The sequence below is a fragment of the Nuphar pumila genome, chromosome 7, assembly GCF_984573655.1.
Source record: "Nuphar pumila chromosome 7, dmNupPumi1.hap1.1, whole genome shotgun sequence".
In the NCBI taxonomy this organism is placed as follows: domain Eukaryota; kingdom Viridiplantae; phylum Streptophyta; class Magnoliopsida; order Nymphaeales; family Nymphaeaceae; genus Nuphar; species Nuphar pumila.
The window spans coordinates 113264396-113292008 of NC_143255.1; the positions used below are offsets into that span (position 1 = coordinate 113264396).

The 27613-nt window shown below is 35.3% G+C and overlaps 1 protein-coding gene across 2 annotated transcripts; it reads left to right on the forward strand.

Annotated features, from left to right (window-relative positions):
• The first annotated feature begins 3840 nt into the window (after positions 1 to 3840).
• Positions 3841 to 26617, forward strand: LOC149832986 (D111/G-patch domain-containing protein). 2 transcript variants are annotated; one of them, XM_090014824.1, is made up of 11 exons: positions 3841 to 3974; positions 6488 to 6572; positions 6670 to 6749; positions 6906 to 6942; positions 7022 to 7097; positions 7192 to 7258; positions 8550 to 8634; positions 24606 to 24787; positions 25009 to 25227; positions 25309 to 25425; positions 26263 to 26617. In XM_090014824.1, the coding sequence occupies exons 1-11, from the start codon at positions 3897 to 3899 to the stop codon at positions 26314 to 26316; spliced, it is 1080 nt and encodes a 359-aa protein (XP_089870950.1). In that variant the 5' UTR covers positions 3841 to 3896; the 3' UTR covers positions 26317 to 26617. The 2 variants fall into 2 exon arrangements, with proteins under 2 accessions (XP_089870950.1, XP_089870951.1); XM_090014825.1 differs by lacking the exon at positions 26263 to 26617 and adding an exon at positions 25861 to 26050.
• Positions 26618 to 27613: the final 996 nt, after the last annotated feature.

Below are 27613 nucleotides of genomic sequence, written 5' to 3' on the forward strand. Positions count from 1 at the left end.
GAGGGGTGGGCGTCACTTAAGAAGTGAAATATAAAGCGGAAACTTAACCTCCTTTATTTAATGTGTTGAGTCTCCTTCCTTTCCCAAATACTACATTGTGAGAGAGAGAGAAAGGGGGAAGAGAGAACAAGACTTCCAACCTGCTCTTGTAGAGGGGTGGGCGTCACTTAAGAAGTGAAATAGAAAGCGAAAACCTAACATCCTCTATTTAATGTGTTTAGTCTCCTTCCTTTCCCAAATACCACATTGAGAGAGAGAGAGAGAGCAAGGGGGAAGAGAGAACCAGTCTTCGAGTCAACTCTTGTAGATATTGTTTTTTATTAAGTGAGCTTTCTACTCCACGATTTTTTCGGTGATAGATCATATTTGTGTTTTAGCTTATTTCTGGTGTGTTGGTTCTGACACAAGGTCTGTACCTTGACCATGGACAACAACCACGTATGTTAAGAAAATGTATCTACATCTTTTTTGCGTTCAGAAGGTGTCTCGAGAGAATTACATTATAATTTGAGCTTTGTGTTTGTATGCGATGTTTTAACCGAACAAAACCACATTAAGGCACAAGATTTTTTCATTTTTCAGTATGTATAAGGTTGAGTATATGATGATCAAGCATTGAAGTTTGTTTTTATGGATTGTGTACTGAAGATCTAGGTTGGATTAAATTTATTTCTTTCATAAAAATGATTTTTATTTATAGTATAGGGCAAACTTGTTCTCTTTTAAAAAATAGTTGATTTTGTGTGTTTGTGTTATATTTCTGTATTTTGTAATTGAAAGGTCAAATATTTTATAAAAATATTGAAGTTTGTGTTTGATTTCTATATAGGAAAATTTCGTTATGACAGTGAGTACGTAGAGACAAAATAAAATTTATATTTTCTAGAATACTCAGGATATGTGGCTACAATTTTAAGGTATGTTAATCTACATATAGAAAAACTCACAGTTAAAATTTAAGAAGCCGAATCCTCATAGTTTGAAAATAAAAATTAATAGAAATCAGTCCAAATTTTATAATATTCAAAAATACATTATGTTGAATAACACAAACAATGTATTTCAAGTTTTTTATCTCTCAACTGAAATTAAATTGAATTAAGAAATTTTATAGGTTTGAATCTGACATATCAAGTCACTCACAGTAAAAAATCTCAATATCTAATTATTCTTGGATGATTTATAGCTGAAGCTAAAGTAAAAACATACTTAAAAAGCATAAAACAATGTTTAATTATATCAAATATAACAAAAAAATTGCAATGCCTATAGAATTTAAAAGATGAAAGTGCTCATAACCATCACCAAGGTGTGATAAACTTGTTATCTCATTGTAGAAGCAAGAGCCCCAAGCCATTAAACCAAACAGTTGAACCACTATTTAGTTGTGTCAATAAAACCTAACAATTAAGAAGGTAAGCTAATATTGCTATAGTTGTTTACATTTTTCAATATATTAATTATAGGCATTTTTTTTGTATAAACGATAAAGAGAGGTACAATAAAAAAAGATGCAACAACTTAAAGAAAAGGGGTATTAGACAATTCTTAAAAAATACTAATTTTGCCAAAAAAACTTATCGTTAATTATGTGCTTACCAGAAAGCTCATTGTTGATGAATATGAAAAATTTAACTATAAAGTGGCACTGATGAATCATAAAAAAAAAGTGACTAAAAACATTTGCCAAAAAAGTTGGAAGATTTATTTATGAAAGATCAAGAAGGAGATCACAAAGGAACCCTAGAATATGCGAAAATAGCCTTGAACATCGCACAAGATGAAGACAATCATTTTTTATACCCTCGAATAGTCACATTTATTCTAGTAGAAAAAACATAAACATTAAAGAACATCACACATTTAGATATGTGGTTAAAGAAAGAAGAAAGGAGGTTCACACGATCTTTAATGACATAAGTACCACATATATGCAATTTTATTAAAGTATTTGCAAAGTTACAATCATAAGGAGGTTTACAAAATTTATTTTTGCACTTCTTGAAGACCACAAAAAAATATATGTGAACATACACTTAAGTGATGGTTAAAGAGATAAAAAATAACGTTCATATGGTTTCTTATGACTTTAGTATAAAGTATGTGATTTTACTAAGTTATTTGCAATTTTAAGATTAACAAAGAATGCTACATAATTAACATAATTTTTTGCACTGTTATTGAGGTCTACAAAAAAAGTGTGCGGACCTCCTTTTAAGTGAGAGTTTGTGATGCCCGATGAGCGAAATGATATATCACACAAACTTTGTGAATTTTGCACATGTGAAGGGTAAAAAGATCCTAACAAAGTTGACTATTTGCAATTTTGATCATGGGACAAATTTTAGCAAATTGTGAGAGTTTTTAGAAAAAATATTATTTTTACCATACAGTACCATCATTTTCCGATTATTTAAATCCACTAAAAGACATCCACGTCATTGATCATAGTTTTGCAATGCCATTAGCATATAAAAACTACATTTCATCCAAACTAATATAAAAGAATCAATATGTTTCAAATAGTTAAAAGAAAAGGATGTACACATCTATAGGTAAAAGAGAGCATTTTAAAAACTTATTGACCATGGACAAATAGTAGTCATTTTGCACCAAAATGGTCTGTCACAATGACTTTTCTGCAAAAATGATTGTGCCAAAATAATCCCCTATATCAACAGTAACAACACAGTAAGACTATCATACTCTAATACACATCTTAAAGAAGTAAAGCAATCCTTCTAGATGAGAAAATACCAAATTAGCACATCTTAGATCTTAAAAGTCAATTATCATATTTACACAAACAATCAAATAAAGCTTCCAACATCTAAAATATATCTTATTTTAAATGCTAAAAGAAATGGAAAAAACTTTAACTAATTAAAAAAAAATGCACACACACACACACACACACCTCATTGGAGTGAGAGGTAATTATTGTTACAAGTTAATCAAGTATTCACAAAGTTGGAATGGCATTTTGGTTTTTGTAGAAATTTGCAAGTAAAGACACGCACAAGGATTGTACTTTACATGGCAAAAGTGAAGTAAAACATAAAAGAAAACTTTATCACTTCAATATAACCCATGTACCTTAATTCTGACTTTTAAAATGCATAAAATACAGGGTCAGGGTTTGGTGATATAAAAGGAAATCTGGTTAGAAATCGGGTCAGACCCAAAGGATCCGATATGGAGTCGGTTAAGGTTTGTGAAATTTCATACCGGACTCAGGTCCGAACAGAGTACCGGTAGAAAAGTTAATTTTTTTATTTTACCAGGTATGGACCGGGTCCGGTTCATGTAATCTTTATAGGATTCAGTTTGTTTTTTCTTAAGGGGAACTCGATAGGATCTGGGTCCGGACCCAGTACCACCACCACAAGATCTGGGTTCGGACTCACCTGGGTCTGAACTAGATCCGACCCATTGACACCCTTAGTTCACTGTAATTCCTGGACCAAAACGTAAGGATATAAAAATATATAAACAAAGTACTTATTTAGAAATGAATATTATTTTTTTCTATGATCTGATCCTTATTTTATATGAAATTTGATGAAATGGACTGATCAGATCCTTAATTTACCCCAGCCCAGCTGGAAAACTGCCCAAGCCCAATTCAATTCATGCAGCCCACCGGACCTTATCGGACCAATTAGAAAAGGTCCAGACCCGATCCGTAGGAAGCTCGGCGTAACCGACGCACCCTTCCCACACACTCAACCATCGCACGTCAACAGAGCCGTCCATCGCCAAGAGGGACGGACCGGATTTTTTTTATGTCCAAAATGCATGCAACGCGATGTTATGGTACATTCGATCCCCTCCATTTGAAGTCCCCGACCGCCTTCTTTTTCCTCCTCTCTTTCGCCGCTCGATCCGGCGGCGAGATGGCGGCACCGGAGGCGCCTCTCCGATACGTCGGAGTCGTCCGGGACTCGGCTGCCTTCCGCCTCATGAAGCAAATGGTACGTTTCTTCCCCCTCCGATTCGCCGTACGAAACCCTAAACCCCAAGAGATTTCTCCGGTTTCTCCTGTGATTAGTGTTTCTGTTTTTCCTCTTCTCTTCTTTATCCTTTCTGTAACAATTCCACTAGTTTCTACTGTTTTCGGTTCATTCGGGTTTCGGAAAGTGAAGAAAAAGGTAAGTTCGGTAGCTATGGTCATTACTTCCCTTGATTACATGATGATCCTTGCGGAGTTTCATATTTAATCGGTTGCTTTTCTCTTGATGGATCAACTGAGTATCTGCTTGATTATGTTTGATATTTGAATTTAGCGAGGGATTTATTCGAAAAGAATCATGTGGCAGACATGAAAAGTTCTTTCGAACATGATTGTGGTTGGGTCTGTTCGGATGACATCCTACTGTTTAAGCAATCGTTTTCGTGGGCGTGCGTTTGGTTCGTACGGAAGATATCATGAAATAAGGAGTAATTTGATCGTCCGATGTGGATGATGGGCATCTATTTCGTTGGAAAGGTTTCCAAGTCATTGTTTAGCTTAATTCTGATGGAGCATAATCATGTGTGACACATGAATTCTGTAAATTACAAATTTTGTTTTTTTAGATGGTGATGTTCATCAAAGTATTGCTTGTGTGTTTGCTTAAATGAGTTTATTGTTTCTTGACGTATCGCCACTGAGGAGATTGAATGAGATTGGTGGGAAAATATGCGAAATTTTCTTCATGTATCCCACCAAATGGGATAATTTCAGTGAACAGATGAAGTGGTTATTGTGCAAGATTTTACTTAGTTATTATCTCTCATTGTCCTTTTTTTATCATATTTAACCGTGTATATTATTCACTCCACTGGCATGGAGGGGCTTTTGGAACAATATCATAATCGTTCTGTTGGCAACTTTAAGTAGGGAATGCCTTGAGAAATGTGCAGTGATTGGGATTCCACTCTCTTTGTTAATAGAATCATGCTGCCAACAAATAGCATGGGTGATGGTATGTAATGGTCTTTGCGGCCATTTTGAAATTTGCACATATTTCAATAATGTTTGTGAAGGTTTGGAAGGGAAACTTAGCTATCAAAGCAGAGCTAGTTTATTCAGTGTGATGTTTTGGGGCACGGATTCATTTAGCTGATGACAAAATTAACATTAAGCATGCTGATGATTACTGAATTCCTGCATTTGATGGAGATCTCCTACAGTTTGGGATGTTTGGGTGCAGTTCATTGTTTTTAACCATATCATCTGCTAATTGAATAAGGTGGAAACTTGTGTGTGCCCTGTATGTAAACTGATTCCAACGCACATACTTTGAGTTCACTTCTATCCGCTGCCAAATGATATAAACCCTAAAAGGGATCCAGAAAAACTATATGCTCCTGTTGGGGTTAAATAAGTGCCATGTGTTTGCCAACTTTTGTTACCTTTTAACTAATTTCAAAATTCCAAATCATTGATTTTTATTGGATAATGCAACCAGGGGCCAAGGGTATTTGATAACTACACAACATACGTAGTTACTTTTTAAAAAGGGTGCTTCAAAACTCATGCACATAAATATTTAATTAATATATTCTTTTGTGTGCCTGGTTGACTCAATAACAGACTTTCAGCCCATAGTTTTGAAAATGAGAACTAATTTTTTGATGTTAAATGGACTATGTGATTTTGCATGTGCATGTCTATTCGTGTTCCAAACTTTCTATTCATGTTTCGAAAAAAAGATATTTGAGTTTCATGGAATGTGCTATCTTGTGACTCACATGGTACCCGTCCAACATGTGTGCAAAAGGGAAAATGAAGTGTCTATCTGATTACATAGGATGGATTGTAAATTTGATGTTGAGAGTCCTACATTTTGAAGCCATTAAGTGGCCAAATTGAACATAATACAAAAAGGTAAAAGTTGCTTGTGCTTAGTCCCATCTAAAAAAGCAAATGGTCTAGTTCTGTGGTTGATCAACAGAAGATACAATGTGCTGGCAATCATTTATCAAGTGGCCTGCAGTTCAGTTCTGCCAGGTATGCTCGCCTGAAGCATGTAGTTGATAATGATGGATTCTTCTCTTGATGGTGAAGATTGGGTGGAGAACCCTTGTTGTGATTAATGTACATAGAGATCTCACATGGTTGGATTGACTACTAGATGTCTCCGTCAGTGGACCAATGTCGTGAAAGATTGGATAGTTGTGGCAGTTTTTTCAATTGATTACGAGCAGGATGACTTTTGCCTATCCTTCCAATTTCTGAAAGAATAACTTCAAATTTTTAAAATTAGAGTTCTGAAACAATAGAAAGTGCTCATAATTACCTTGAATACACTTTTATGATTTTATCATTTAGGCTCCTATCAACTGTACTCCAAGTTACTTTTGTTCTTGGTTAGTTGGTTTGATTGTCTTGGGCAATAAGCAGAAGCATGTAGACTGTGTTTCAGTGCCACCTTGATGAGTCTTTTGCATGTTCTTTAGGTCTCTTGTTTCCTTTGTTATTTACACAAGTATGCATTGCCAGGGCTGGGAAGAAGGTGAAGGCCTTGGAAAGGACAAACAAGGAATTAAAGAACATCTGAAGGTCAATAAGAAGCAAGATACAACAGGTTTTGTCAGCCTTTTTTTTTTATGCATGGTGTAACTCTCAATGTTTTGAAATCTAGTTAATATTTTCTGGCTTAACTCTTTTGGCCTACTGTATAGGTGTAGGTTTGGATAAGGCTGCTGATAAATGGGCATTTGATACTTCCACGTTTGATGAGATTCTGAAAAGATTGGCAGTGGTGATTTCTTGTTCATTGTTTCCTATTTTCTTTCTTCTTTGGGGAATTTTGAACTCATTGGCATTTCATAAATGCATTTAAATTGCCTTTTGTGGCAGGAACTTGCTAATTGTTTTTCATTCTTCACTAATCTCAGTTTGCTTTTCTGATTGGCAGCAAATACCAGAAAATGAGGATAAAAATGAGGGTACTGGTAAGTGTTACAAGTCTTATCCTTTTTTTCTCCTAGTCACAAATTGAGTTTCACATTGCTTAGCTTGCTGGAGGAACAGAAAAACTTCTAGAAAATGCGCGCAGCAGCAAAACAGAAGAGGTCCCTGCACTGAAATCAACTCGACCCCAAGGAAGGTTAATTATTAGTATCTTGTTTCCTGAAAAGAGATTTTTAAACATTGTGTCTTTGCTAATATAGTTTACAAACTGACATGGCCTGTTCTTTTAGATACAAGAAAAGAGAGAAAGGGAAGTTTGTGAATGCATATTCAGAGAAGGATCTTCAAGAGATTCTGGTAAATTTCCGGACATGTTCATTTCAAATATGTCTTTTCTCGGTTATATCATTCAATTGAATCTTCAGATAAGTCTTTGTTTCTGCTTCAGATGGTTTGGAAAATCTTGCCGCTGCTGTCTTTATAAACCTGTTCATTTGAAATTGTAGTTTTGCTGTAAAATGTGCTTTGTGCTGAAGACACTATAAAAGTTATGTTACACTTGTTTCTAGAAGCTGATTTTGGTTAGATTAGTTTCAATTTTTCCAGTGTTGACACCAGAACAAGCACACTAAGCACTGTTAAACATTCTCAACTATAGTTAATCAGATGAATGTGATTGCATGACTATAGGTTGCTGAAGAAAGTTGGCTAGTGTCTATGATATATATATCAAACATACATACATTTGCTTAATAACTAGTAAGTATAAGAAGACATGCTATATCAATAAATTTGGTGGCACTTCTTCCCGATCTTCACCTGTGTTAGATTCATTTGACCTAGTTACTTCATATTTCTTGATTTCTTTCTTTTTTCCTGAAATTCATTCATTTAGATTCGGCAATTTGCAGTTGAAGTAAAAGTTACCTTTTTCCTATACATTTTTTTAAACAAAATTCCGATGTGCAAGTTCTTTGTTAGTTCCTGCCCTCAAAGTCACTCCATTGTAATTTGCATTTTTCATATTATATTAGACTTGCTTTTCTTTTTTTGAGGATTTACTTGACTGGATTAACTAATATGATGTGGTGCATGGTCATACAGTGTGATGGTACATCAACCTCACATATTGACTTCTTTTTATTGAGAATATTGGCTTTATATCAAGACAACCATATGAACGGAGGCCATTGTTATACTTGTTTTTTTTTGTGCTTGTCTTAAATGGTCTATTGCTCATCTCACATAAGGCTGTGGATTTTGAATTGACATTCTTTACATACTAGTCAGGGGTCTCAAACTTTCTTTTTTTTTGGTTTCACTGAAAGGGCTGTGTTTCTATGATTGACCATGTTCAAATGCCTTCTTTTTTCTTTGTTTTGCTTGCTTATAGGACTGTGTTTCTATATTTGGCCGTGTTCTCAAATGCCCTCTTTTTTCTTTGTTTTGCTTGCTGATAGTGATGCTGATGTTTTGTTCTTTGATTAGTTCAAGAATAGCTGCTTGCTCGAGAAGGATTGTTCAGTTGGAATTTCATTGAATCATATATTTATTTTCTTGACTTGGCCATAATTCCATCGTGTTGCCTGTTAAAGTTTCATGATTCTTACCTCTCTTTAACTTGAGAAATGTTTTGCTTTTAATTTAGGGTAGCACAAACAAACCTAGTAAAGACGCATTCCAAGGTGACGAGTCCTTAAAGGTGTCAGAGATCTCTGATAACCATGCGGAAGGTAACTCATGAAAAATTTCTCAATTAACTCTTGTTTCTTTTGGTTTGTGCTTCTGTTTCACTGGGTGAAATTAGCTCAGGAATATCAATATCCTTGCAAGTTTTTTCTTTTCTATGGTTGCTTTCTACATGTGCTTGGCTGGTTTTTGCAATTCTTGAGACTTCTATTACTGTTATACCATGCTTCTGATGGTTGGGATATATGTATGATGTGTGATTTATTAGAATCTGTTTTTTTTGCTGAGGCCATGAGTTGAATCTGGCCACGACTTTGTCACAAAGACACGAGCGCGTCCGGGTACGTGACACATTCAAGAAAATTCTCAAAAATAGAACATAAGGACACATATATATAATTTTCTATATTTATTTGATCACCACCAAATGAAGTGGTGTACATGAGCCATCTTAGCTTGATGAGACAGCTTGGGGTCACCATTCTAACATCGGCTGAGCCCTCATGCCTATGCTGGCCAGTTTTTTTTTCTTAATTTATAACCCGAAGAAACCACACTCGGCACAAAGACCTAGTCGCACTGGCTCAGCCTGCCATACCTACGGTTGTCGTGCGGGCAGCATAAAACTCCGAGGCTAAGATCCCTGCCCCCAGGGCCTGTGCCCGCATTGGCTTGCACAGAGGGACGATGCCCATGATAATTGAACCTTGACTGCCCATCTAGCAGCCAAGGCCCCACCCCCACTATGCCAACCCCCATTGGGGCCTTTGCTGGCCAGTTAATACAATTGAGAATGGGGCTTTTGAGTTAGCTCATCGGATCAGGTCCAAGTGATTATAGTATTTAAAAAAAAGTGCCACTACATCTCTTGGAATGACACTTGTTCAATTCAGTCCATGAACTGGTCAAATTTTGTGGGGTCAACAATCTGAATGTAGAGATGTCATCCAAGGTACCAATGGGGCTCTGCACGGTTGGTAGGATCTGTCAATGCACGTCTCCTTGTAGTGGGATGTTGCAGGTTCAAAACTGGTACGTTGAATAATAACTGGTGAGGGTTTGTCTAACGACTCTAACCCCCAGCTTGCCTTTCAAAAAAATAATGTACATATATTCAAAAGTCTACAGTTTGAAACTTCTAAGAAATTATTTCCTTTTGATTGTGTGGACATGGATATCCTTGATAATGCAGGTTTAAGGATTTAATCCATTCTTCCATAAGTGATACATGACAGCAATGAAAGACTGGAAGAATTTCACCAGCACATGATAAGACGTGAGCATGAGTTTAGTCCTGTATCGACCAGAGTAGATGGCTGTTTGCCTTTTCCTCTACTATAAAAAGTGGTAAATGGATGGGTAGCAGCACTGTAGCCAGTTGTTCAGCTGTGCAATCAATGTAGACATTTGTCTGCATTGTACAACGTGCAACCATTGTGCAGTGTGCAACAGTGGATGCAGCAAAAAAGTCCAACTCTTATGTACTTCTTCTGTTTCTAAATTTTGTTTTTAAAAACTGGATGTGGAAAACCTATGACACGAGTTTGACCGTGTTGGATGCGGTCAACCCCATGTCCACTCCCATGTCGTAAAGATACAAACTGTGTCACATCACGTATCTGGTTGTGTCATTGGTAACACACCCAAAATGGTGAGTCCCTGTGACATAGGGCCACGGTTATAGGAATACACTAACTTGCGTTAACATAAAGGAGACCAGTCCATACAAATAAGAATAAACAGAATGCTTGTACTTTCTACATCCTTATTCATGTATGCTGATAATTTTGTGCAAGGGTCAGAGTTACTTGGGATTTTATTGGTTTTTTCATTCTCTTTCTTTGTTTATTTTGTGGCTTAGTCGTATTAGTTTGTTAGGGGGTATTTGTCTTTTCTTATGTTTTTCAAGTTTGTGATTTTTACCATTTTTTTATTATAAAGAATAAGAAATTTCTCCAAACTATGAGTTGTTTAAAGGATGATTTTTCTTATTCAAATTCACAAAAAGAAAAGGATTTTTGTGTTTAGCAAGCTTATCACAATTGGTGCACACTCGTGTGTGCAAAAACGCATGCATGCACATCCACACACATGCTGAAAAAAGAAAAAGGCTTGTTAAGGTGACACCTGGGCTGATGGTGGCGAGTGTCTCACCTCACATGGGTGTGAGTGCCAGCTTGTCCCTTGCCTTTGGCTGCGGTGCTTATCTTTTGGATTGCACAAGCTGGTTAGATTGTAAGGTTGGATCATCTTAGCCTCTAGGGACCTTGGGTTCACATCCAAGGGCTGTCTCATAAGTTGACTGTCAAGAGGATTGAAAAGAAAGGGGAAAGGAAACCACTTATCTTTTGGCTGAGGAGTGCCGATTCACTAGCAGCTAAGCATCAATTATATCAAATGTAACTATCGAAGTTGTTTGGATGTGATATCTCTTGTAAATCTGACTAAAAGTCAAAGATTTGCTCCAACATACTATGTTGGAAAAGTGCTGAATTTCTTTAGAAAACCAAGCAAATTCGAGATCATAAGAAAAGGAGGACGATAGTGCTAAAATTAGGGGTGGCAATTTCTGACCCGACCCGCCAACCCGCTTCTTAGGCGGGTTCGGGTTTGGCTTAAACGGGTTCGTGTCGTAAACGGGTCAACCCTCCTAACCCGTTTAATAAACGGGTCGGGTTCGTGTTAGGGGTATGCCAACCCGCCAACCCGTTTAATAAACGGGTTAGGTGGGCGGGTCAACCCGTTTACCCGAAGCTAACCCGCCAACCCGCCCGCTAACCCGCCAACCCGTAAACTTTTCAATGTAAAATGGTTTTGGCGGGTTAAAATTTTTAATGCCCATGGGGTCCACCGATCCCTTGCCCCCGCCAAAGTTTTAAATTCATGTTGTTTATGATTTAATGCGACAAGTTAAAAATTTTAGTGCTTGTGGGGTCCACCAATCACCTCCCATAAAAAAATGGGACAAGTTAATTAAGCCACGTTATGTGTCTGTCAAGATTCCTGTGTGGGGTCCGCAAATTCCAAAGGAAAATGACAGGACACCCCCTCCAACTTTTCAAAATTGCTAGGGTTAAGCCGTTAAAGGCCGTCAAAACCCTGAACCCGACCTGCCAACCTGTTTACCCGACCCGTTTATTAAACGGGTTAACCGTGTCGGGTCGGGTTACCCGTTTAATAAATGGGTCGGGTTCGTGTTTGCCACAACCGACCCGTTTAATAAACCTGTCGGGTTCGTGTTGAGGTATGCTGACCCGCCAACCCGTCGACACGACCCGCCAACCCGATTGCCACCCCTAGTTAAAATGGATGTATTCTTTGGTGTGTATATTTATACATATGTATATATATTAATATAATATATATGTATATATTTATATAGATTTATATATATATATATATTTATTTATATATAATACATATAGTTATATATATTATATATATCTTAGTCTATGTCACATGGGTGCAGGTGCGAGTACGAGTGCAACATGGGTGCAGAGCAATTTCAAAAATTTTGGACACGGGGATACGACTATATATATATATATATATAACAATAATAAGATCTGACCTCGATACCGTCTTGGATCCGGGTCAGGTCTGGATCTGGACCCGACTCAAGTCCAAATTAATTTTAATAAATGGACAAAAATAGACTCAGTCAAAGTTGACCAAGTCCAAAATGTGGACGGAGTCGGCCCCGGTGCATTGACCGAGTCCGACACTTAGTTGACCGTGTTTGCCCCATGTCCGAAGCCGCACCCGTGTCAGGGCGTGTCGACGCGGGTGCGTCGACCTTTTAGCCGAGTTTGTGTGACTTAGATCTTAGTCAACTTGGGTTGACTAAGTTCTAGCTGTTGGAAGCTAGTCCAACGGCTAGAAGGCTTCTCCTTCTCTCTTTTAAACTCTCTTTTCTCCCTTCTTGTGTATATATGAGTGGGTGTGTGTGCCTTTGTAAAGTGAGCGAGTGATGGATAGTTGTAGGGTGTTTGAGTGTTTGTAGTGAGATTTGCATTTCTTTTTGTATTATTTAAATTTTATACTTAATAAAATTATTCATTTTATAATTCTTATGCTCCATTGTTACTTTTATGGTGAGTATGTATTCAAATACATTGTATTCTTTGTTCTTGGTATCCATTCGGGAGTGCATCGGGATTCGTGTATTTTTTTTCATGACAAGGTATCTGAGTGAGGCATCGCGGTCTTGGAAAAGATTCGTATGGTATGAATTCAAGGTCCTCACATTCCAGTGTGTATCTTTGGTCCTTTTGGTTTCATATGTATGGTAGGTATCGTTAAAAAGATTATATTAAAATGTATTTTTTTTTAAATTAGAATTTGTTGACTCGATATATAAAGTATATGTTTTAGATTATGGATATGTATATTGAAAAAATATATTTTACAAAAGCATGCACTTCTTATATTCTTCTTATATGTGCCTCATGTTTTTCAAAATACTAAATTTTTATGTTATTTTCTCCCTTGAATGTCTATTAACGCATGTATATGCTTGTTCTTATGCTCATATATGTTTTTACATGGCTTATCTTTGAGATTTTGTGTATCATATGTTTCCTTAATAATTTTAATTATATGACCAATCATGATTTTTTTTGTGAACTTTAGATTATGAACCTTAGAATTTTTTCACGTAGTAGTGTCTTTAGTGATAACATGGATATTTTTCATGCATTTATAAGGTCCTTCTATCATCATGAGAATGCATTATTCCATGTATGTTTAAGTGATATTGCCTTTTTTGAAAATTTTCTTATTGAGTAAAAATTATCCTCAAGTTGATGGCTTGTGTATAATGTTGATTTAATAACTTCTTGCATTATATTCCTAGGTATATGCCACAACTAGTCTATATGGTTACTATTGGATGGAATAATCCATTTGAAGTGAAAAGGTTTTTTCGGAATCATCTAAAGGAAAGGAAACAATTTGAGGAACAAAGCAAGTTATAAATGAGGATGACTGTTTATTTTGGTTCAGCATCATCAACGATCGATAATGTGAATACCAGTGGATCAAGTAGTATGACAAAAATAAGCAGATCTAGTCCCATGGACCAATTTGTGAACAAAGAAGCACGACAAACCACAATTAATAATATATTCAAAAGAGATGAGAGAAAATATGCATGCATAAAATAATTTTGAATGTATTATGCATTTTGTGTTCATTTGTAAGTAAATAAAGATTATATTTTTCATGTTGTGAGTGTTACTATAAGCCCCTAAGTGGTTATTGTGCTTATGTCCTCTTTGTGGGTTTGTTTTTGCCTCTTGTTTGCGGTGTGCAAGTGCTTGTGTACTTTTGTAACCTTTAGAAGATTCTTATGCATTATGATATTTTATTACATGCTCCTTAAAAATCTTATATTTATTGTAACACATGTGAGTTCATGATTGGTGATAGTTATGCATGCTATTGAATCTCTAAATATATTGTTATATTTTTTCTTTGAGAAATAAATGGTTTGGCCCTCTTTTAATGATGTATGTCTTTGTTGTCTCATAGTAGACTTGCTTGTATTGACCATGCATATGAGTGCATCAATTGATATCTTGTGCATATGATTGCACTATATTTTCATCTACCTTTATTGGATTTGATTTGAAACGTTGTTTTTTCAAACCAGTTCTTATATATGAACTCATTTTTTGGAAATTGTTTTTTTTGAGTATGTATTGCCTTTTTATGTCATTTGAATTGCCCGTCACTAAATTTTATATAATGCATCATTGGTTTTTGGCCTTGTTGTTATTGGGTCGGAGTTAGCCGTTGAGGTGAGTTATGTTTGCACCTCAAATTATCTTATCAATCTAGATTCTCAAGTATACGAGTGATATGTTGTCATTTACCTTGGGTCTGATTGATGGTTGGTTGATCTCTGAACTCATTGTTGTTGGAAATTCGAGTTGGTCGTCGGGGTGAGTTGTATGTGCACCTCATGTCATCTTGTCACTATAGGTATGTGACTAACTGACAGGTGATTGACCTCGGTTTTTATTAGTATATTTTACCACTCATTTGTTTGCCATTGTTATATTATTGGATGCTTGATATCTTGTTTTTCATGTGTTATGTTTTTTAAATCATGTTGTTTTGAAAGATTGATATTCTTATTCTTCTTAATGGCATTAGTTTGTTTTCATTACAAGCTCTTTTACTTTTTTTGTTCTCTCCTGTTATGCCTCGTATCTAAGTGTCATTATATATAAACAAGAGATATTTGTTTACACTTTTGTGTGTGTTTAACCCGTAAGTGGCATTGGGATAATATTCTTGTTCTAGTAGTCGATACACTTATTTTGAGTGTCATTATATTAGACAAGAGATGTTTATTCATACTTTTGTGTGTTTGTTTAGCCCATAAGTGGCATTGCGATTATACTCTTGTTCTAGTAATTGATACACTTGTTTTGAGTGTCATATGTAGACAAGAGATGATGTTTTAAATGTGGTGAGTTATGTGCACTCATTGGTTATACTCTTGTTCTAGTCGCTGATACATTTGTTTTAAGTATCATTTTATGTAAAAAAAAGATATATTTTTGTTCAATGTGGTGAGTTATGTGCACCTATTGTACTCTTGATCTAGTCGCTGATACATTTGTTTTAAGTGTTATTATATGTAGAAAAGAGATGTTGGTTATTCACATTGTTTTGTGTGTTTTAGCCCTTTAGTGATATTGTGGTTGTGTTCTTGTTGTAGTAGCTGATACACTTGATTTTTTAGGATTAGAGATCTAGTGAGGCGATTGCTTGTGGTGGTCAAACTAGTGTTAAGATTTACAAATATCATTCATTGTGTTATATAAGATTTTTAAATATCTTCGTAATTTTTCTAAACTCATTTGTTCTTATACGAGAAATGAGTATTGAAATATTTTCTTGCATTAAATATGCTTAGCTGCATGATCAAGGATATTTTAAATTTGTTCCATGATTGATTGTCTTGCGTGCTTTGCATAAGTTTAATTAATGCTTTCTAAGCATCTGTTAATGAATGATATATTAGTTTTACCTTGTGAGTTAGTGTGTATTCCTGTGGTTCATAAGTGACTACTATAGTATTGATATCTCATTGTAGCCCTTGTGACATTTCTTTGAGATATTGTTGGTTTTATTAGTTAGTTTTCTAAGCATGTGTTCTTGAAAGATTTTCATTGTTATCTCTTAAAATTTTTCCATAAGTGACCTTTTTTAGTTGTATGGCTAATATTGTTTCTAAAATGAAATTGATCTATGTATTTGACTTTTCTTAAATCTTTATTGAGTGATTGAAATCATTTTTTATCTTTCATTGTGTAAAAATGATTTGTTATTTATACTCCTTTGTGTGTTATTTCTTCATGGTATTGATAATGTTGAAAATACATGCCTATTATGCATTAATGTGTTTTTTGTGATAGATATATTGTGGAGAATCCTTTCAAACAATCAAGTTTTCAAATAACTTGATACTTCAAATACTCAAGACACAAAATAAATGCACAGTGTTTATAAGCTTTACACCACAAAAGAAGTACAATAAATGACAGTGTTTATAAGCTTAAGGAGACAAAACTCCTTATTGTAATACATACCTTTACAATGGGCTTACAACCGTTATTTATAAGCTTAGCAACTCATAAGAGTTGTTGGGCTGATTCCCAACAACTCTAATTAGAGTCGTTGGGAGTCAACCCAAGGTCTCTTATTCTTAAGAGTGTACAGAAATAGTATATAAAAAAAGATAAAAGAAAAAAGAAAAAAGTTAAAAAAATAAGAAAAATTAAAGGAAGAATTACAATCATATTCAACGACATGAATATACATAAAATGACTAAAATACCCCTACAACTAATACAAGAAGGAAATATATATTATATATATAAGTAGATGGATACATGTACACATATATATATATGAAATATATATGTATATGTATCTTTTTTTATACATATAAAATATATATTAGAAAATACATTATCTTATGGATTTTAATTTAACACCCCCCCTCAAACTTAGGGCATAATGACCAAAAGTTTGCCAAGAAGGAAGTTGAATCGCGGAGAGCACAACGATTTGGTGAAGAAAACTATCAGCTGATATTCTTAAGTTACATATGGAAGATCTATGACTCCTTTTAGATATGCTTCTCGGACATAGTGACAGTTCATCTCGATGTGTTTGGTCCGCTCATGAAATGTGTGATTTTTGGTAATATAAATTGCACTCTTGTTATCACAGCATAACTTGGTGGGCCCTTCTACATTAATCCTCATATCTTCTAGTAGATGATGAATCCATACATTCTTCATGGTAGTAGTTGTCATGGCTCGGTATTCAGCTTCGGTAGAGGATAACGATACCTTTTGTTGTTTCTTACATCTCCATGAGATTAGTGAGTCTCCTAAAAACACACAAAAACCAGTGGTGGAGTGACGGTTATTTGGATCACCTCCCCAATCAGAGTCAGTATAAGCTATTAAATTTAATTCAGAAGAAGATGATAAAAATACTCTCTTATTCAACGATCCCTTTATGTATCTGATGATCTGCATAATTGCACTCATATGAACAAATGTTGGTGCATGTTGAAATTGACTGACAGTATGAACTGCATGTGAAATATCTGGTCTAGTAATACTCATATACATCAAGGAGCCTACAAGCCTCTGTAGGGAGTGGGGTCTTTGAGAAAAGTTTCATCATCAATTTTCATTTTGGTTCTTACTATAGTAGGAGTTTCACAAATTTTATCATCAAGAATCTCAGAAGCAAGTTTAGTTTGAGATAGAAAATAACCTCTATGTGAATATCCAACTTCAATTCTCAGAAAGTAGGTCAGAAATCCTAAGTCAGACATTTCAAATTTATCTTTTAAAATAGATTTTATGCTCTTAATTCTTTTAGAATCGCTTTCTATTATTAACATATCATCGACATATAAAAGCAATATTACTATTCTTGTGTTGGATTTTCTGACAAATAAAGCGATGTTAGTAAAACATGAGGAGAAACCATTTTTCAACATTACAGAGTTAAATCTATCATACAAAACCTTGGGGGCTTGTTTTAGTCCATAAAGTGCTTTTTGAAGACTAAATACTTTTTCTTTAAGAGTCTTTATTCCTGGAGGAGCATCCATATACACTTTTTCATTAGGATCGCCATTTAAAAAGCCGTTTTTAACATCCATTTGGTAGATGTTCTATTTTTTAATAGAAGCGATGATAATAAGGCATCTGATAGTGACCATTCGTGCAACAGGGGCAAATGTTTCTTCATAGTCAATCTCGTTTTCTTGACTATATCCTTTGGTTACTAGACGAGCTTTATATCTTTCTAGAGATCCATCGCTCTTGGTTTTGACCTTAAACAACCATATACACCCTATGGTTTTCTTACCCTTAGGAAAATCTTGAAATTCTCTGGTTTTCGCTTTTCTGAGAGCTCTAAGTTCATTCTCTATAGCTTCTATCCATTCAATACTTTTTTTGGCTTCTTTAAAGTTGTTGGGTTCTACATATGAGTGAATGACACTAAGGCAAACTCTATGTTTAGGTGTGAATGAATCATAAGAAATGAACCTAGAAGGGACTTTTCTATTTCTCTCAGTTCTTTGTGGATTTTCCTCATTTGAAGAGGTAGCTCCACTAGATTCGTTATATTTTTCTACTGCACTTCTAAAATTATTTTTATCTCTATGGGAATATGTGATAGGATCTCTAGTTGTTTCTTCGTCAATATGTTGATAGGTAGATGGGTGTATTAAAGAGCTATTTTCCTCAACTTCATTATCACTAGAGTCATTATGTGTGAACTTATCATCACTAGCATCATCATTTCTAGATAATAACTCAAATAAAAAAGAATAATCTATATTTTCTTCATGCGGTTCACATTTTTCAAAACCATTAACATTTTTCAAAAAACTCACATTTCTGGACACATATAATTTGTCGTTTTTAATATCATAACATCAAAACCCCTTTTGAGTTTCGGAGTAACCAATAAAAGCATATGTGATAGCTTTTGGGGAAACCTTGTCATTCTTGTCTGTTAGAACAAAACATTTGCATCAAAAAATTCTTAACCTATTATAATCAGGTTCTTTTGTGTACAACATTTCAAAAGGCGAAATTTTGTTTAAATTTTTGGATGGAAGCCGATTTATGAGATAGACAGATGTGAGAGCTGCCTCGACCCATATTTTTTTTGTATGTTATGTGAAATGAGAAGGGTTCGAGTAGTTTCAATGATATGTCTATGTTTTCTTTCGGCTAATCCATTTTGTTGAGGTGTTTTCGGACAAGATTTTTGATGGAGAATACCATAACTTTCAAGATATCTTTTGAATTCATTTGATAGGTATTCTCCTCCAGAGTCAGTTTTAAGAATTTTCAAGTCACCATTAAATTGATTGTTGATCATCATATGATATGTTTTGAATGTCGTAAAAACCTCATGTTTGTGCTTAAGAAAAAATATCCAACAATATCTAGTGTAATCATCAACAAAAATCATATAATACGAAAACCCCCCTTTTAATAAAACAGGTGCCGGTCCCCAAACGTCCGAATGGACAATTTCAAATGGTCTTGTTGTAAACATAGATCTTTGATTAAAAGATAAACTTCTCATCTTTCCAAGAGTACAATCATTACATGTGAAATCACTTTTACAAAATGTTTAACAAAAGGTAAGTAAGAAATTTTAACAATATTGGGATGTCCAAGCTTTTTATGCCATACATTAATATTTTTATGTTGGACAACATTACAAAAAGAGTTTTTTGGAATTTGAAGGAAGTTGACATAGTATAGATCTCCCTTCCTAGGGCCTTCCCCAATCAACCTCCGGGACTGGCGATCCTGTATCAAACATTTATCAGATGAGAATTTTATATCACATTCATGGTCTGAGAGTTGAGATACCGAAAGCAAATTTAAATTTAATTTTGGTATAGATCTAATTTTTGGGATAAAAAAAATCTTGTTTTTCAAAATTTTCAATTCCTTTGATTTCAAGAGAAGTTTCATCCGTGGTTGAAACAAAGGATGAACAAGTTTTTTTTTGAATATTCGAAAAAGGAACAAATACTTGGAGACATATGAAAGGAGACACCCAAATCTAAAAGCCAAGAAGTCTTACTGAGAGGAGAGAAAGTTGACATGACGGCTCTAGAAATTGTCTCCTTGAGAAGAGGTTGAAGTGCTTCCACAATTTGATGCAAAGAAAGAGCTCTATTGGAAGAATATGAACTTTCTTCCTTTTGGGGTTGGGATGTGGTAGCCATGGCTACTAACTTCTTCCATTTTGGACAAATCGGTTTGATGTGCCCTAGTTCCTTACAAAAGTGACACACAACTTTGCTATAATTTCTTTTTCCGCCTTGCCCACTATTTTCCCTTGCTCATTGATTTTGATTTTTTAAGTGGGGGAGGTTTGTAGGTTCTCAAATTGTTTCCCAGTCTTGAAACGACATTAACACCTTCACCTTCTTCTTGGTTGGAAGGTGTTGCAAAAACACTTGGGTTATTTTTGCTTATACCCATACGAGTCTCTTTCCCACTTAATTTAGTAATATCCTCAAGAGAAGAGGAAGTAAAGGCGGATAAAAGAGATGATCGTATTTGTTCAAATTCGGGTCTAAGCCCATTTAAAAAGTTGAAAAAACGATCCTCTTTTAATTGTTTATGCCTAAGCTCAATGGCTTCACCACTCCATTTGGGCTCAAGCATGACAAGTTCATCTCAAATAGAAACAACTCTGTGAAATGTCGAAATACTCTCTGATAGTCATTTCGCCTTGTTGGAGGGTCAAGGCTCTTTTTTGAAGATAGTACTTATGGGACACGTCTTTTGAAGTGTACATTTTTTCAAGATATTGCCATGCTTGCGAGTTTTTTTTGAATTTGATAATGTTGGCATTAATTCTTGTTTCAACGCATGAAAAGATCCATGATAGGATTTTAAAATTTCTCATCTCTCATTCCTTATGCTTCTTACGATGGTCTTCAAGCGCTTTGATTCTCTCTTCACCTTCAAGAATCTTTATTTCCCCTCTTTCTACCAAGGTAATCATTAGTTCCGGTTCCGGTATTGAGCCTTGAACATATCCCCAAAGCCCTTTACCCTTGATATGAGCTTTTATATTACCGGCCCAAACATGATAATTTGAGTCATTGAGTTTGAACCCAAGAGATAAGTGAGAGTCTTTTTCCACCATTTTGAGAAGAAAAAAATATAGAGTGAAGAGGATCTTACCACAAGCTAGTCTTTTAGAACTTACTTGATGTGGTATGATTCTTTCGATATGTATTGCAAGGAGTCTCCAAGTCGAGGATCAAGAGAAAGGTAGGTGCACGCCTTTCGAGGCACACGATCTTTTTCAACAATCACCTTTCTTCTTCAATAATTTTCAACGGCTTTGCTACCATGTGAAGAATCCTTGCAAACAATTAAGTTTTCAAATAACTTGATACTTCAAATACTCAAGACACAAAATAAATGCACAGTGTTTATAAGCTTTACACCACAAAAGAAGTGCAATAAATGCACAGTGTTTATAAGCTTAAGGAGACAAAACTCCTTACTGTAATACATACCTTTACAATGGGCTTGCAACCCTTATTTATAAGCTTAACAACTCATAAGAGTTGTTGGGCTGATTCCCAACAGCTCTAATTAGAGCCGTTGAGAGTCAACCCAACGTCTCTTATTCTTAACTGTGTACAACAGTCGGGTGGCTGACTGTGTACAGAAATAATACATAAAAAAAGATAAAAGAAAAAAGAAAAAAGTTACAAAAATAAGAAAAATTAAAAGGAAGAATTACAATCATATTCAACGACATGAATATGCATAAAATGACTAAAATACCCCTACAGCTAATACGATAAATAAATATATATTATATATATAAGTAGATGGATACATGTACATATATATGAAATATATATGTATATGTATCTTCTTTTATACATATAAAATATATATATTAGAAAATACATTGTCTTATGGATTACAATTTAACATATATATGTGCATAATTTTTATGGATGATTAAAGTGATTAATGACTATTGTATTTGAAGTTAATGATTTTTCAAAATTAATTTTTACTTTAAATGATTTAAAAAAATATTAAATTGACTTATTAAATATTTTTTATATATTGTATGTTTGTGTGCTTGGCCATCCTCTCTCCATAATATATAACTAATATAGTTAGCCTTTAAAATCTTCTTATGATATATATATATATATATATATATATATATATATATATATATATATATATATATATATATATGTGTGTGTGTGTGTGTGTGTGTGTGTGTGTAGGTGAGATGTTTTGTTATCTCTATTTACAGGTTTTCAAGAATTGATAATATTAAAAATCCTCTGTGTGATGGAGCATATCCTATAAAGAAGCACCAAATGGAAGAACATGATGAAGTCTATGAAAGACATTTTATGTAATGGGTTTCTTTTTTTGTAATCTCAAACTTACAGTGAGTCACTATAAGTTTGAAGGAGTATTAAAATTGATGTATTCTTTGGTGTGTATATTTATACTATGTATACATATATATATATAAATTTGTATATATTATATATCTTAGTCAACCTAGGTTGACTAAGTTCCAGCCGTTTGAGGCTAGTCAATTGGCTAGAAGGCTTCTCCTTCTCTCCTTTAAACTCTCTCTCTTCTTCCTTCTTGTGTCTATATATATGGGTGGGTGTGTGCCTTTGTAAAGTGAAAGAGTGATGGGTAGTTTTCTGGTGTTTGAGTGTTTGTAATTTTGCATTTCTTTTGGCATTATTTAAATTTCATACTTAATGAAATTATTCATTTTATAATTCTTGTGTTCCATTGTTACCTCTATGGTAAGCATGTATTCAAATTAATTGTATTTTTGGTTATTAGTATTCATTCTAGAGTGCATCAGAATTCATGCCTTTTTTTATTGACATATAGCTGGTCTGCATCATAAGATGCCATATGATTACTCTGGCACATCATCCTTCTTGTAATTGGCAGCCATTATTTGTAGTCTTTTTTTTTGGGGTCTTGTAGGCTTAAGTTGTGTTTGTATGGAAAATGCTGCTGCTCACTATTTTATGAATGAACCTAGTTCTTCTTCACTTGCTTCCAAGATTACACTGTACTTTAACTATGTGTTTGTGCCTATATCACATGGGTACGGAAGATATGATACAATAATTTCAAAAAATAAGGGTACGGGGACATGACTATATATATATATATATATATAAACAGAGATAGAAAGAGTTTGGGTCTGGATTATATATGGATCCACTATATTAAGATCCATATATAACATATCTTATAAAAGAGAAGGGCCCTCCCCCCTTTTTGCTCTTTCTCTCTCTCTCTCAGATTGTTGCAAGAAGTATAAGAAGAAGGAGGAAGAGGTACTGTCTCTCATCTCCCTCTATACCTGGGGGAGACAAGAGAGAGAGAGAGAGATCAAACACCCAAAAAAAGGGTTGGGGCGTACCGTGCAATACCCGTACCCGTGTCGACATGGGTATATGGAGTATCCGTGTGTCATAGGTTTGTGCATTTACATGTAATATAATCATAGTTAGGGGTGGCAATCGGGTCGGGTTGGCGGGTTAGAATACCTCAACACGAACATGACCCGTTTATTAAACGGGGCCGATGTAGCAAATAGAACACGATCCATTTATTAAACGGGTAACCCGACGCGACACGATTACACGACACGGCAACCTGTTTATTAAATGGGTTGACCCGATAACATAGACACGATAACCGCACAGGCACACACCACCACTGGAGAGGAGAGGTCTCGGGCTCTCGGCTGTGGCTGGGTAGGAAGGAGTTAGGTGGGTGACTAAAGTGTAAAGTTAGGAGTTAGGGTTATATATATATATATATATATATATATATATATATATATATATATATATATATATATATAAACGGGTTGCGGGTTGACGGGTTTGTGTAAACGGGTTGACCCGCCCGCCTAACCCGTTTATTAAATGGGTTGGCGGGTTGGCATACCCCTAACACGAACACAACCCGTTTAATAAGCGGGTTAGGTGGGTCGACCGGTTTACGGCACGAACCCGTTTAAGCCAAACCCTAACCCGGCTAAGAAGCGGGTTGGCGGGTCGGGTCAGATTTTGCCACCCCTAATCATAGTCACAAATATTGGTATTGGCTATTATCTCGGCGAGGCTATTGCTCGTGATATTATAAGTTTGGTGATAAATCTAGGGAAAATCTCGGGGCTAAAAATATAAAGGATATAAAAAATAAGTAATAAAATATCACGTTTAGACAAAAAATACAGAAATAATAAAAAAGTAAAAAAAAACAAAAACATATTAAAATGCAAAAATAAATAAAAACAATAAAACTAATTGATAATATCATGATAATATCAAGCGAAATATTGTGATATTCTCATGATAATATCGTGATATTATCAAATTGAAGATATTTTCAAAATATCACGATATTTTGCCTATATTATCATTTGCTGAATTTACAGCGATAATATCGCTGATATATGTGACAATGAATGTAATGCTTCTAACTGTATGTTTTCCTGGTGGCACTTCCACTATTATGTTACTGTTTATCCGATGGTTCAGCGGTTTTTTCTTCTCCCCATATTTGCTGTTACAATTCTTTCACTTGTTTTGGTTATGATATGATTGTCACATATGCTGGTACTTCTGTACAGACAATTGCACAAGTATCTTAGTCTATGTATTTGGAGCCCACAATAGTAGATCTTCATATGTTTTGTTTTTTCATTTCCCACTGAAATTTGCTAGTAAGATCTTATTTGGTGCTTCTTTTTTTTCTCATCAAGATCCATCCTTGTTTGTTGATTTATTTCTTAAAAGTCAAGTCTAGTGCCATTTTTCCTTGAATAGGTCCTGCACACAAGTTTGGATACGGTTATTTATTAATGGAATTATGCTACTTGCGTGTTTTGGCAGAAACTGTAAATAAAGATGTTCCATTGGATTGGTGGGGCCACAAGCATGGTTTTGTTTGGGGAGGTTTCCTTGGAAAAAAACGTGCAACACAGAAATCTCTGGTTTCTGGAAAACCTTGTGTGTCTGTAAACACTGCTGCGTTTGCTGAGCAAGATCAAGAAAATCTTTATAAACTTGTTCAGGTAAACATTCTTGTTGCCTATTTCATGCCTTTTTCAAGTGTGTCTGGCTTTTAATTGCACATTTTGAATTTATTTGACCAAGGAATGATAGCCCTTTTTAACCTTCAATGTTATGTTTTTCTTTCGTTTCCTGTGCTAGTAGGTTGGTCACCAAGCTGGTTCTTTCCTCAGATTTCCAATTTTATGCCATCAATCCATTATATTTCTCTTCCTATCTGCAGGATAAGGCCACCTCAGGAAAGCAGGGTCTTGGAATCAAAGATCGATCCAAGAAGATCTCTGGTAGCTATTGGAAGGGAAAGAAAACATCTTTTAATGACAGTGATGATGAGGACTCCGTTGATTGTGGTGGTTCACTGAAGCGGAAGTCTTTGGAGATTGAAACAGAACCAGAGCCAAAACCCAAGCTGAAAAAGCTGTGTAAAGCAATACTTTCTCAGGTGATTAGCAGAAAGTGCTAAGATTTACCAGTATATGTGTAGGTTTCTAGTCCTTTTTATTCACTGGTAACTTTGTTGCAGGTTCCAGGAAACTCAATGAAGGTTAAAGATCTTAAAGTGCTTGCTCAGGCACATTCAGCTTCTGTTTTTTCTGACCTTCCCTCAGATCGTGATGCTGTGTCATATTTGAAACAGAAGGTAATTCAAAGTTCCCCTACTGTGAAATCTAGCTCCTTCGAGTACCCTAGACCATCTCTCAAGTCTCTTGAGAGTTGCTGAATTGCTTCAAAAGAAAGTATCCGTTTCCTCGTATAATCCTACTTACTGAAAATTAATGAAAATGGTTATATTAGTAATGCATTTGTTAGGACCCTGCAAAAAATCATGGCTGCAGGTGTTTTGTGCTTAATATAAACCTGTAGATGTGTTTGTCCTTGCTTATTTACTAGAATACATGCTTTGGATCAAATTGATTTAATAAAAAACTTGAATATTTTGCGATCTCTCCAAGAAGCATATATGAGCATGAAGAATACCTGATATAATACATGTTTCTGCATAGTAAACTATGATAAACATATCTACAAGTTCAAAATAAGCAATAGACACCTACAACTATGATTTTTTTTGCAGGGACTGTGAAATTGCATATCTTGAAGATAAAATAATGTCCAAGATGTATGAAAAAAAATTGTGGACGCAAACAGACCTTAGGTAATGACTCTTACAAGTAAATAACCAATGTTTCTTGGTATTCATTAAAAAAAAATGGAGAATGAAACTTGTATGCTAAAAGGGAATTGTATGTTCCCTTAATGGATCTTTTCAGTTTATTAATCTTAAATGATTATTAGCTATATAGCAAGGACCCAGTCACACACACACACACATACGGACACATGCACACACAACTCACCTATAAGGGGCTTGTTTGAATATTGAATCATCCTTCAGTTAATTTTGTAAATTGCAGTAGTTCAGGTGATAGAAAATAGATTTTGAACCTATATGTTTGAACATATTTTGTGGGTGCAGCTGGGAAGCAGCAGAAAGTTTAAAATAGACGGTAAGAGAGTGAGACTTGCATAACAGATGCTAGATAACATTTCACGCAACATTCTGTTCTCTGAGAACCGGAACCTGTTCTTTCAGATGGGATTCGGATGAGCATTGCACCGGTCTTTAAATTATGTTTTCATTGTTTACGAGCAATTCCTAAACATCATAATGGGGGCAGGTCTCCCTCCCTTGCAAATGCGAGACTGAGATTTTGTAAGTTTCTTGTAGGCATGATTATTTTATCTTGTATTTGTTGAGGTTGGCTGGTACACTGAGTTGTGATCTTGATATTTTCCATATATAACTTTATGGTTTAATTTGCATTCTCTCATTCAATGCCATCTTGTTTATTGCCCAGTCTCTTCTGCTGTTGACATCATTATAATGCTTTTGCTAGTTGAGTCCATCTGACACGGTTAAAATTGGGGATATATATTTTTTTATATCTGGTAATCATGCATTGCCCCGAGGCATGATATCTCCGTTGATCTGCTTTTTTCTCTGAAGCTGGTTAGTGCATTCAGGGAAATGCATTGTCATGATGCACTTGGGACTGTGATTTCCCAGTTTGATTGGCTGTGTTCGTCTGAAATGCTAATGAAGTGGATCTTGATCTGCATTTACTCAAAGTCTGAATCGTTGAAACCGTGTCATCTTATATAGTTGGGGCAAGGTTGCGAAGCTCAAAACTTGTGTGGCTTGTTCTGCATTCTTCTTGTGTTTGATACGTAGGATTCTTCAGAATTTGGAATTCCGCCGCTGCTACTGTTGAAGAAGGAAATTATCACCGTTAACGTGAAATATTTAGTAGGATCTGTTTTGTGAACGTGGAATGTAGAATAAATTCCTGAAGGAGAACTGATTGATGTGCACTCGTGTTGTGAACATGATCCACGATAATCTCAGCTGTTTAGAACTCGTTGATGGAAAGGAGAATGCTCCTTGTGGATGATCAATTGATTTAGTAGTTTGTGCATGTATTGCTCGTCCAGCAGCAAGGATCTTCCAGTATACTGTGTGCATTGCAATCTCTAACTTAGAGCGTAGCTGAGAGGGAGAGTCTATGCCTCTTGGGTAAACATGAGTGTGTTGGTTTAACACACTTTTTTTTTAAATTTTGCGTTCAATCTACTATTTTCCACGGGCTTGAAATTCCCCGTTCTATAACTTTTCTTCTTTCGTCCGTCCATGAGGCTGTCAAAAGAGAGAAAGGGGGCGGCTATCTAGCTGGAGTCGTAGCGGTAGTATGCCACGAGGTCCCTATGGATAAGGGGACAGTCATCGCTGTCTGGCTGGAGCCGCGGTGGTAGTATGCCATGAGGTCCAT